A 12,484-nucleotide genomic window follows, 5' to 3' on the forward strand; every position below is an offset into this window, starting at 1 on the left:
AAACAGCTTTGGGGTGAAAAAGGGTCCTTCTGTTAGTCTTGTGGTAAAGGCAGCCACTGACATTCTTCTGATTTTTCCTTCCATTTGACTCCCTGCCTCTGATCAGGTGCAAAACGAATTCTAGAGCTTGACCAGTTTAAGGGGCAGCAGGGACAAAAACGTTTCCAAGACCTGATGGGCCACGGATCTGACTACTCACTCAGTGAAGTGCTGTGGGTCTGTGCCAACCTCTTTAGTGATGTCCAATTCAAGATGAGTCATAAGAGGATCATGCTGTTCACCAATGAAGACAACCCCCACGGCAATGACAGTGCCAAAGCCAGCCGGGCCAGGACCAAAGCCGGTGATCTGCGAGATACAGGTGGGTATATTTCCCCGTTCTCTTAAATTGGCACTTAATTATTGTTTTTTTATTTTTTTAGGAGTTCAGGAGTCTTGGCTCAGCCTCAGCCTCCCAAGTAGCTAGGACTATAAGCATGTGCCGTTGTGCCCAGTGCAGTTTTATTGCTTTCTGTGTACCTGACTTCAGGCATGTGCTTTTTACCATTTAGAATAAAATAAAAAAATAAAGTGAAGCCAGAAGACGCCTGTGTAACATTAACACTGCAGATGGCCATGCCATTAGCTGTCTAAAGGACTCTGTCAGAACAAGATTGTCTTGATTTTTTTTTTTTTTTTTGAGACGGAGTCTCACTCTGTCCCCCAGGCTAGAGTGCAGTGGCACAATCTTGGCTCACTGCAACCTCCGCCTTCCAGATTCAAGCGATTCACCTGCCTCAGCCTCCCAAATAGCTGGAATTACAGGCATGAACCACTGTGCCTAGCTAATTTTTGTATTTTTAGTAGAGATGGGGGTTTCACCACGTTGACCAGGCTGGTCTCGAACTCTGGACCTCAGATGATCCACCACCTCGCCCTCCCAAAGTGCTGGGGATTACAGATGTGAGCCACTGTGCCTGGCCAGTTGTCTTGACTTTAATATTACCACGAATGGTGATTATTTGAAAAGTTGTCTGAAGTCATTATAGCAGTTGATTTCCTTAGTCACTTTTTCTAAGTCCTGAAAATGTTAATAGTCTAGTTTTCAGGGAGCTTTTAAAAGCATGTTTCAGTTTTAACTGGAAGAACTTCTCACTTGCTGAAAATTGTTTTTTCCTCCCTCACTTTTGTTTACCCTTGCAACAGGCATCTTCCTTGACTTGATGCACCTGAAGAAACCTGGGGGCTTTGACATATCCTTGTTCTACAGAGATATCATCAGCATAGCAGAGGATGAGGACCTCAGGGTTCACTTTGAGGAATCCAGCAAGCTAGAAGACCTGTTGCGGAAGGTTCGCGCCAAGGAGACCAGGAAGCGAGCACTCAGCAGGTGTGCACTCAGCCCGGGTCAGCTGCCTACACTGCCCTTAAATCAGAAGCAGGCTGGGCTCGGTGGCTCACACCTGTAATCCCAACAGTTTGGGAGGCCAAGGCAGGCGGATTGCTTGAGCCTAGGAGTTGAGACCAGCTTGGGCAACATGGCAAGACCCTCTCTCTACCTAAAAAAAAAAAATTAAAAAAAAATCAGAAGCAGTGCACTGCTACACATTGCTTAACAAACCAGAAGCAATACGTTGCTTTGACCTGACTGGCTACTTAACTCGACTATGCCACTGCCTCACTGTATTCCTCTAAAATAGTTTATTTCAAGATAGCAGAAGCTATTTGCTGCTTTATCTCTGGCAAGAGCTGGCATGATATTTCTCTAAAGTAACGCAGCCCTCCATTTCGTGGGGGTAAACAGTTATGGTCTAAGAGTATCCTTAGCTGTACTCACTAGTACAGTCATGTGTTAATTAATGATAGGGATACCTTCTTAGAATTGCATCATTAGGCGATTTTGTCATTGTGCAAACATAGAGGGTACTTCACACACCCAGAGAGTACAGCTTGACTACACACCTGGGCTATGTGGTTAGCCTGTTGCTCTTACGCCACAAACCTGTATAGCATATTACCGTACCGTTTACTGTAGGCAATGGTAAGTATTTGTGTATCTAAATATATCTAAAGGTATAGAAAAGGTACAATAAAAATATGATATAGGCCAGACACGGTGGCTCACGCCTTGTAATCCCACCACTTTGGGATGCCGAGGCGGGTGGATCACAAGTTCAAGAGATTGAGACCATCCTGGCCTACATGGTGAAACCTCATTCTCTACTAAAGATACAAAAATTAGCTGGACGTGATGGCGCGCGCCTGTAGTCCCAGCTACTCAGGAGGCTGAGAATCGCTTGAACCCAGGAGGCAGAGGTGGCAGTGAGCCAAGATCATGCCACTGCACTCCAGCCTGGTGACAAAGTTGATACTCCGTCTCAAAAAAAAAATAATAAATAAATAAATAAATATGGTATAAAGATAAATGGTATACCTGCATAGGGCACTTACCACGAATGGAACTTACAAGACTGGAAGTGGCTCTGAGTGAGTAGTGAGTGAAAGTGAAGGCCTAGGACATGACTGCATACTTTTATATAACTGGCAGCACAGTAGGTTTGTTTACACAGCATCGCTACAGATGCATGAGTGATGCCTTGTGCGACAAACTTACGACAGCTATGATGTCAGTAGGTGACAGGAAATTTTGAGGTTCATTATCATCTTAACAGACCATCATTGTATGTGTGCATTATTTGCTTTATTCTTCTCTGTAAATTGGTGACAACAATACCTGCCTCATTAGGTTACTGTGAAGAGTTAGTGAAGAGCACAAAACAGAGCCTGTTAGGGAGCAAAAACTCAAAAATGTTAAGTTATTATCATTGTTGTTAAAATTGTGTCATTCTGATTTCTTATAAACCTGAGACCAATGGGAACCAGATTGCTAGATTCTTTTTCTTTTTTTTTTTTTTTTTTTTTTTGAGACAAAGTCTCACCCTGTTGCCCAGGCCAGAGTGCAGTATGATCACAGCTCAGCTTAGCCTCGACCTCCTGAGCTCCAGTGATCGCCCCACATCAGTGTTCTGAGTAACTGGGACCACAGGCATGTGCCACCATGCTCTGCTGATTATTTTTTATTTTTATTTTTATTTTTTGTGAGATGGGGTCTCACTGCTTTGCACAGGCTGGTTGCAAACTCCTGGGCTCAAGAAATCCTCCCATTTAGGCCTCCCAATGTGCTGGGATTACAGGCGTGAGCTACCATGTGTCCATGTGTAGCCTAGATTCTCTCTCTTTTTTTTTTTTTTTTTTTTTTTTTGAGATGGAGTCTTGCTCTTTTGGCCAGGCTGGAGTGCAGTGTTGCGGTCTCGGGTCACTGCAAGCTCCGCTTCCCGGGTTCATGCCATTCTCCTGCCTCAGCCTCCTGAGTAGCTGGGACTACAGGCGCCTGCCAGCACACCCGGCTAATTTTGTATTTTTAGTAGAGACGGTTTCACCGTGTTAGCCAGGATGGTCTCGATCTCCTGACCTCGTGATCCGCCCGCCTCGGCCTCCCAAAGTGCTGGGATTACAGGCTTGAGCCTCTGCGTCCGGCCTAGATTCTGTTTTTTTTAGAGAGCCTTGATATTAGAATCCTAAAGGTTACTCATTATTTCTTCCTAAAGACCTACAGCCTTTTATTTATTAAGAGACGGTGTCTCACTCTTGCCCAGGCTGGAGTACAATGGCACCACAGCCTACAACTCCTGGGCTCAGGCAGTCTTCTGCGGTCTTCCTGTCTCAGCCTCCCAAGTAGCTTTTTTTTTTTTTTTTTGAGACAGAGTCTTGCTCTGTCGCCCAGGCTGGAGTGCAGTGGCGTGATCTCAGCTCACTACAAGCTCCGCCTCCCGGGTTCATGCCATTCTCCTGCCTCAGCCTCCCGAGTAGCTGGGACTACAGGCACCCGCCACCACGCCTGGCTAATTTTTTTGTATTTTTAGTAGAGACGGGGTTTCACCGTGTTAGCTAGGATGGTCTCGATTTCCTGACCTTGTGATCCACCCGCCTCAGCCTCCCAAAGTGCTGGGATTAAGGGCGTGAGCCACCACACCCTGCCCCAAGTAGCTTTTTTTGTAGACTTGGGGCTCTTGGTATGTTAACCAGGCTGGTTTCAGACTCCTGGCCTCAAACTTTCCTCCTCAAGCTTTCATTCTGGAGTGGTTTCCTCAGTATAGGGGTCCATGACCTTTGGTAACTTTTAAGCAGTTTTTAAGAGTTTACTGACAATTCTACCAGAAAACCCAGGAAATTTTTTTGAGGAGACCTTGAATCACTCATTGCCACAGTTGTAGTTTTGTCATTGTTCTCCTTTTCCTCTTGGAAACTATTTTTCTTTCCTCAGACAAGTATCTTGTCACCTCTTCACCTGTCTTGAAATGATGCGATGTTGTTTATACTACAGTTTGAAAGTCTACTACACATTTTGGTGGAGATGGATGGGAGGATAGAATAGTGGGTAAATGTAGGCCTTGTTGTCAGATTGTTTGGATTCTAGTCCTGGTCCCTTTGCTATGTGACCTGACTTCTCTGAGCCTTAGTAAAATGGGAGCAAAAAATGGTACCTCCTTGGGTAGGTGCAGTGGCTCACGCCTGTAATCCCAGCATGTTAGTAGGCCGAGGCAGGAGGATTGCTTGAGTCCAGAAGCAAGACCAGCCTGGGCAACCCAGGGAGACCCTGTCTCTCTTTATTAAAAAAATTTAAAAACTGTACTTTCACATAGGATTGCCGTGAGCATTAAATGAGATAACCTAGGCATAGTGCTTGGCACGTGGTAATTATTTATAAATGTTAGCTGTTCTTATTTTGTGGAACAGTCATTGTAGGATGGATACTTGATATAAATAATAATAAACTGGAGATATTGAGAACTAACAATGCCTTAGGGCTAAGGCCTAGAAAAATATTAAACTTATGCTTTTAAAAAATTTTTAATTTTTGTGGGTACATGGTAGGTGTATATCTTTATAGGATCCATGAGATATTTTGGTATAGGCATGCAATGCGTAATAATTACATCAGCATAGATGGGTTATCTATCACCTTAAGCACTAATCCTTTGTATTATAAGCAATCTGATTATACTCCTTTAGTTATTTTAAAATGTACTGTTATTATTGACTATAGTCACCCTGATCTGCTCTAAAGTATTAGATCTTATTCATTCTTTCTATTTTTTGTACTCATTAACCATCCCCACTGCCCCATCCCTACCCCCTTACCCTTCACAGCCTCTGGTAACCATCCTTTTCTGTGTCCATGAGTTCAATTGCTTTACTTTTTATCTCCCAGAAATAAGAACATTCAAAGTTTGTCTTTCTGTGCCTGGCTTATTTCACTTAACTAATGACAGGATCTCCTTTTTTTTTTTTTTTTTTTTTGAGCCTGAGTCTTGCTCTTGTTGCCCAGGCTAGAGTGCAATGGCGTGATCTCGGCTCACTGCAACCTCTGCCTCCTGGATTCAAGCAGTTCTCCTGCAGCCTCCCAAGTAGCTAGGATTACAGGCATGCGCCACCACGCCCGACTAATTTTGTATTTTTAGTAGTGACACGGTTTCACCATGTTGACCAGGCTAGTCTCGAACTCTGGACCTCAGGTGATCCACCTGCCTCAGGATCTCCTTTTTTATGGCTGAATAGTACTCCATTGTACTACACTTTCTTTATCCATTCTTCTTTTGATGGACACTTAGGTTGCTTCCAAATCTTGGCTGTTGTGAATAGGGCTGCAATAAACATGGGAGTGCAGATATCTCTGATATACAGATTTCCTTTCTTTGGGGTGTATACCTAGCAGTGGGATTGCTGGATCATACAGTAGTTTTCTTTTTAGTATTTTCAGGAACCTCCAACCATTTTAACTGAGGTGAGATGATATCTCAGATTATGTTAAGAGTTTTTTCCTGTAGAGTTGTTTGGGTTCCTTATATATTCTGGTTCTTAATCCCTTGTCAGATGGATAGTTTCCAGATATTTTCTCTTCTCTTTGTCGATCATTTCCTTTGTTGTGCAGCAGCTTTTTAACTTGATGTGATCCTATTTGTCCGTTTTTGCTTTTGTTGCCTATGCTTCTGGAGTATTACTTAAGAAATCTTTGCCAAGCTCAATGTGCTGGAGAATTTCCCGGTATGATTTTGTGGTTCCACGTACATTTTAGGATTGTTTTGTCTATTTCTGTGAAGAATGTCATTGGTATTTTGATAGGGATTGCATTGAATCTGTAGATTGCTTTGGGTAGTCTGGGCATTTTAACAATATTTAAACTTACTGTAGCAATCTACAGAGTGAGACCCTGTCTACAAAAAAAAATAGTTACTTTTGAAGATTGTGCAATTTTGTAATTGGTTGCATTTATCGTCACCTCTCCTTCAAGCAGCCTTTAGACACTGATTTTCACATCTAAGAAGCCACCAAATAGTTGATGTTGTTAGTAATGTATCTGTTACCAACAATCATCTCTGAGTCACATCATGCATTTCCAAGTTGATGTGAAGGTATATTAGGTGCTTGCCCCAGGAACCAAAATTTCTATTTGTGGCTCTGCTCAAAACCAGTGTTGTCTCCACGGTGTGAACCTGTATATCTTCGAACTACACAGACACTTGTCTAAACATGTTCTTTTCTTTAAATACTGCTAGGTGTTCCACAACAGTGAAGATTTGGTTATTGGAGACTGTTCTTTTCTGATAAAAGTGTTATAGCTGGCCGGGTGCGGTGGCTCACGCCTGTAATCCCAGCACTTTGGGAGGCCAAGGCGGGCGGATCATGAGGTCAGGAGTTCGAGACCAGCCACACCAACATGGTGAAACCCCGTCTCTACTAAAAATACAAAAATTAGCCAGGCTTGGTGGTGGGCGCCTGTAGTCCCAGCTACTCAGGTGACTGAGGCAGGAGAATCACTTGAACCCGGGAGGCGGAGGTTGCAGTGAGCCGAGATCACACCACTGCACTCCAGCTTAGGCGACAGAGCGAGACTCCATCTCAAAAACAAAAGAAAACAAAAAGGTGTTAAAGCTGTAAATTTGTCTCTGAGCATGGCTTTAGCTGCATCCTATACATTTTGATATATTGTGTTTTTACTTTCATGCAGTTCAAAATAATTTTAAATTTTCTGGCTGGGCGTGCTGGCTCATGCCTGTAATCCCAGCACTTTGGGAGGCCGAGACGGGTGGATCACCTGAGGTCAGTAGTGCGAGACCAGCCTGGCCAACATGGCGAAGCACCGTCTCTACTAAAAATACAAAAATTAGCCGGGCGTGGTGGTGGGCACCTGTAATCCCAGCTACTCAGGAGGCTGAGGCAGGAGAATCACTTGAACTCGGGAGGGGGAGGTTGCAGTGAGCTGAGATTGCGCCACTGCACTCCACCCTAGGTGACAGAGTGAGACTCCATCTCAAAAAAAAAAAAAAATTAGCTGGGCGCAGTGGCATGTGCTTGTAGTCCCAGCTACTTGGGAGGCTGAGGCAGGAGAATCTCTTGAACCCGGGAGGCGGAGGTTGCAGTGAGCCGAGATGGCGCCACTGCACTCCAGCCTGGGTGACAGAGCAAGACCCTGTCTCCAAAAAAAAAAAAAAAAAAAATGTTTTCCTCGTGATTTCTTCTTGGGTTTTTTATAAGTGTATTGTTTAATTTTCAAAAATTTCAGGTTTTCCCACATTTCTTTCTGTTGTGGACCTCTAACTTAGCTCCACTGTGGTTAAGGAACATACTTTATGGGATTTCAACCTTTTTCCATGTACTGAGACTTGTTTTGTGGCCCAACATATGGTCTCTCCTAGAGAATGTTCTATGTGCTTGAGAAGAATGTGTATCATGGGTTATTTTACATTCTTTTTTTCCCCCATAATATAAGAATTTTTTGCATATTGTAAATATATGTGTACATTGTTATTATTGCAGAACACATTTTCTTTTTTTGGAGATGGAGTCTTGGTCTGTCGTCCCAGGCTGGAGTGCAGTGGCACGATCTTGCCTCACTGCAACCTCCGCCTCCTGGGGTTCAAGCAATTCTCCTGCCTCAGCCTCCATAGTAACTGGGACTGCAGATGCACGCCGCCACACCTGGCTAATATTTTTTTGTATTTTAGTAGAGATGGGGTTTCACCGTGTTGCCCAGGCTGGTCTCAAACTCCTGAGCTCAGGCAATCCGCCCACCTCAGCCTCCCAAAGTGCTAGGATTACGGGCATGAGCCACTGCACCCGGCCTGCAGAACACATTTTCAAGAGGTCCTGTTGCTGCTTAAGCTGTTGGTATAAGTGCTCTGGAGTAATATGTCATGATGGAAAAGTACATGAGCTTTGAAACAGGGATACTTGAGTTTGAATATGGATTTTTATTGTGTGTCCTTGGGCAAGTCATGTAACTTCTCTGAGCCCTCACTTATAGAAGGTCAATAATAAGGTTCTTGAGTGGCAAGCAATAAAAACTGACCTTGAGCTGGGCGCTGTGGCTCACACCTGTAATCCCAGCACTTTGGGAGGCCGAGGCGGGCGGATCACCTGAGGTCAGGAGTTTGAGACCAGCCTGACCAATATGGAGAAAGCCTGTCTCTACTAAAAAATACAAAATTAGCCTGGTGTGGTGGTGGGTGCGTGGGTGCCTGTAATCCCAGCTACTCGGGAGGCTGAGGCAGGAGAATCACTTGAACCCGGGAGGTGGAGGTTGCAGTGTGGAGATCGTGCCATTGCACTCCAGCCTGGGCAACAAGAGCGAAACTCCATCTAAAAAAAAAAAAAACAAAAAAAAACAAAAAAGGCTGACCTTGACTAATTTCAGCGTATGAGTCAAATAATGAGTTCTAGGAATCTACATAGCACGAACTAATGACAGTGTCTTTAGGGTGCCATTATGAGAAGAAAGTATCCTCTGCAATCATATCCTTTCATGGCCACTGCTCAGAGACCCCGACTCTCAGATGAGAACGTCCTATGGCCTTCTCCAGGGTCAGATATGCCCACCACTTGGCCAGAAGAAGGCACAGCAACTTGACTTTGACTAACATTCTCCCAAAGAAAAATTGGGGTGTTTTTTTGTTTTGTTTTGTTAAGTAACCCTTATTTTGATGGGGCTTTATTCTTTCTTCTTTTTTTTTTTTTTTTTTTGAGATGGAGTCTCTCTCTGTCGCTAGGCTGGAGTGCGGTGGCACGATCTTGGCTCACTGCAACCTCCAACTCCCTGGTTCAAGCGATTCTCCTGCCTCAGCCTCCCGAGTAGCTGGGATTATAGACTGTGCGTGCGCCACCATGCCTGGCTAATTTTTGTATTTTTAGTAGGGATGGGGTTTCACCATGTTGGCCAAGCTGGTCTCGAGCTCCTGACCTAGGATTACAGGCCTAAGCCACCGCACTCGGCATGATGGGTCTTTATTCTTCAGAGCAGGAGGAAGGGATCCTAGAAAAACAGAGACAAGGCCAAACATGGTAGCTCACACCTGTAATCCCAGCACTTTGGGAGGCCAGTGCGGGTGAATGACGAGGTCAGGAGTTCAAGACCAGCCTGGCCAACGTGGTGAAACACTGTCTCTACTAAAATAAAAAGAAATTAGCTGGGTGTCGTGGCGGGTGCCTGTAATCCCAGCCACTTGGGAGGCTGAGGCAGGAGAATCGCTTGAACCCGGGAGGTGGAGGTTGCAGTGAGCCGAGATCACGCGACTGCACTCCAGCCCAACCAATAGTGTGAGACTCTGTCTCGAAAAAAAAAAAAAGCAGAGACGAGACAACCAGTACAGTACTTACAGGGTTATTATGATGATTAAATGAGAGAATAGCTGTGAGGTGATTGATATAGTGCTGTGCTTAATACAAACTATCATTTTATTATACGGGTTGAGTGTTTCTAATCTGAAAATCCAAAATTAGAAATACTCTACAGTCTGAAACTTTTTTGAGCACCAACCTAATGTTCAAAGGAAGTGCTTATTGGAGCATTATGGGTTGTTAGATTTTTGGGTTGGGAATATTCAACCAGTAAGTACTATAAAATGCAAATATTCCAAAAAAATCTGAAATCTGAAACATTTCTGGTCCTAAGCAAGCATTTTGCAAAGGGATACGCAACCTGTAGTACGTTCTTTATCATTATTTTAAGTAGTTAATATATTGTGGTACAGATTCTGAGGTGGTATTATAGCAAATTCGATTGTATTATTAAAAAGCATATTTATATTTTGAGAGCTTGCTTAGGATTATTGGAGAGAATAAAACAGTGAAGCTTTGGTGTTATGAGGGAATTTTAGATAGAAAAGTGCAGTTTTTCAGTTCATGCTCTTTCATTTTTCACTCCCTCAGGTTAAAGCTGAAGCTCAACAAAGATATAGTGATCTCTGTGGGCATTTATAATCTGGTCCAGAAGGCTCTCAAGCCTCCTCCAATAAAGCTCTATCGGGAAACAAATGAACCAGTGAAAACCAAGACCCGGACCTTTAATACAAGTACAGGCGGTTTGCTTCTGCCTAGCGATACCAAGAGGTCTCAGGTAGGTAGAGATGCCTTTTGTTGTTGTTGTTTTTGAGACAGGGTCTCATTGTGTCGCCCAGGCTGGAGTGCAGTGGGGCGAACATGACTCGCTACAGCCTTGACCTCCTGGACTCAAGCGATCCTTCTGTCTCAGTCTCCCAAGTAGCTGGGATCACAGGCATGTGACATCACACCCAGCTAATTTATTTATTTATTTATTTTTTAAGAGACTGGATCGACTGGGCACAGTGGCTCATGCCTGTAATCCCAGCACTTTGGGAGGCCGAGGCGGGTGGATTACCGAGGTCAGGAGTTCAAGACCAGCCTGACCAACATGGAGAAACCCCATCTCTACTAAAAATACAAAATGAGCTGGGCATGGTGGTGCATGCCTGTAATCCCAGCTACTCAGGAGGCTGAGGCAGGAGAATCACTTGAACCCGGGAGGCAGAGGTTGCGGTGAGCCGAGATCACGCCATTGCGCTCCAGCCTGGGCAACAAGAGCGTTAACTCCGTCTCAAAAAAAAAAGAGAGACGGTGTCTCGCTATGTTGCCTGGGCTGGTGTCAAACTCCTGGTCTAAGTAATCCTCCTGCTTTGGCTTCCCGAAGTGCTGGGGTGCTGGGATTACAGACATTGGCCACTGTGCCGAGCGTTTTTTTTTGTTTTGTTTTGTTTTGTTTAATAGAGATGAGGTCTCACTATGTTGCTCAGGCTGGCCTCGAACTCCTAGGCTCAAGCAGTACTCCTGCTTCAGCCTCCTAAGGTGCTGGAATTATAGGTGTGAACCACCACACCTAACCCAAGATGCTTTCTTACTGAATTTTCTCCAACTGAAGAGTTAACGAGGAGGAGAGACGTTGATCAGGCTGACCAGTTAAATAACTTTCATATGTGCATCTTTCCTTTCCTTCTCCTTCCCTTTCCTTTTCTTTTTTCTCTCTCCGACTCCCTCCCCTCCCCTCCCCTCCCCTCCCCTCCCCTCCCCTCCCCTCCCCTCCCCTCCTCTCCCCTCCTCTCCTCTCTTCTGTTTCTTTTCTTTCCGCTAGTCAAGTGAAGCAGTGGGAGTGGAAAAGGAACAAAGAAATCTGTAACTGGTTGTGATCAATTAGTTGTAAACACCACCACACTTGGACGAGCCATGTGCACCTTTCTTGCTAACCTGTTAAACCACAAAGACTTAACTCTTTGGGACTGTGGTATCTGGATCAGTGATATTTTGATAGCTAGAAAGTTAAACTGGGCCAGTGTCTGAAAGAGATGTCAGTGAAAACCTCACCCCTTCATCACTCAGTACATGCTGCTGTCAGTCTAACAGTCTTGCTCAGGTACAATAGCAGAAAATACTTTATAGTTAATTAGGGAGATAAGGAGTTAGGAAAAGTATGAAGTGTGAAGTGAACTCATTTTTTTAGGGAGAGAATTTATTTTTGCTAGTGATATTTTTCCTGTGCCTTGGGATGACATACATCTCCCTTTCTGCATCTGAAAGACAGATGCAGGACACAGAACATTGTCTTTTCTCATCCTCTTACCTTTGCTCAGTCTATAGAGGGATTTAACATCAAAAATTAAAATTGAATGAGTCATGCTTCCTATATGCAAAATGTGGAAGAATGTGAGATTTTACATAAGTTTAGGGCCTATAAGGATGACTAAAATATTATTTTGATTCAAGCCAGAGAGTTTTGCCCTACTCTTTGAAGGAGAAAAAGATAAGGAATTTTCTTTTCCATTTTGGAAGTAACTAATTTTTTATATTGATTTATTCATAGGCAGTAAGCTCTCTGGTCACTGAGTTTCTTTCTTGGTCCAGTATGTTTGAAAAAACCTTGAGAGTTCTTTTGTTCATAAAACCCAAATTTGAATCTGCTACTAAGCTGTTATTAGTCACATATCCAGGATCAAATACAAACATCATTGGGTATGGTGGCTCATGCACTTTTGGAGGCTGAAACAGGAGGATCACTTGAACCCAGGAGTTTGAGATCAGCCTGGGCATCATAGCGAGACCCTGTCTCTACTAAAAAGCTAAAAATTAGCCAGGCGTGGTGGTGCACAGCCTGGGGAAG

At 44.0% G+C, this 12,484-nt stretch overlaps 1 protein-coding gene across 4 annotated transcripts in view; it reads left to right on the forward strand.

Moving 5' to 3' along the window:
* Nucleotides 1-12,484, forward strand: part of XRCC6 (X-ray repair cross complementing 6) — a 41,039-nt gene that overhangs the window by 13,606 nt on the left and 14,949 nt on the right. For all 4 annotated transcript variants that reach the window (XM_004063539.3, XM_063705013.1, XM_019018123.4 and 1 more), the window contains exons 5-7: nt 107-361; nt 1,186-1,369; nt 10,246-10,432. In XM_004063539.3, the coding sequence (XP_004063587.1) occupies nt 107-361; nt 1,186-1,369; nt 10,246-10,432 (626 nt within the window). The remainder of the gene's footprint in view (nt 1-106; nt 362-1,185; nt 1,370-10,245; nt 10,433-12,484) is intronic.

The sequence above is a fragment of the Gorilla gorilla genome, chromosome 23, assembly GCF_029281585.2.
Source record: "Gorilla gorilla gorilla isolate KB3781 chromosome 23, NHGRI_mGorGor1-v2.1_pri, whole genome shotgun sequence".
Classification (NCBI taxonomy): Eukaryota; Metazoa; Chordata; class Mammalia; order Primates; family Hominidae; genus Gorilla; species Gorilla gorilla.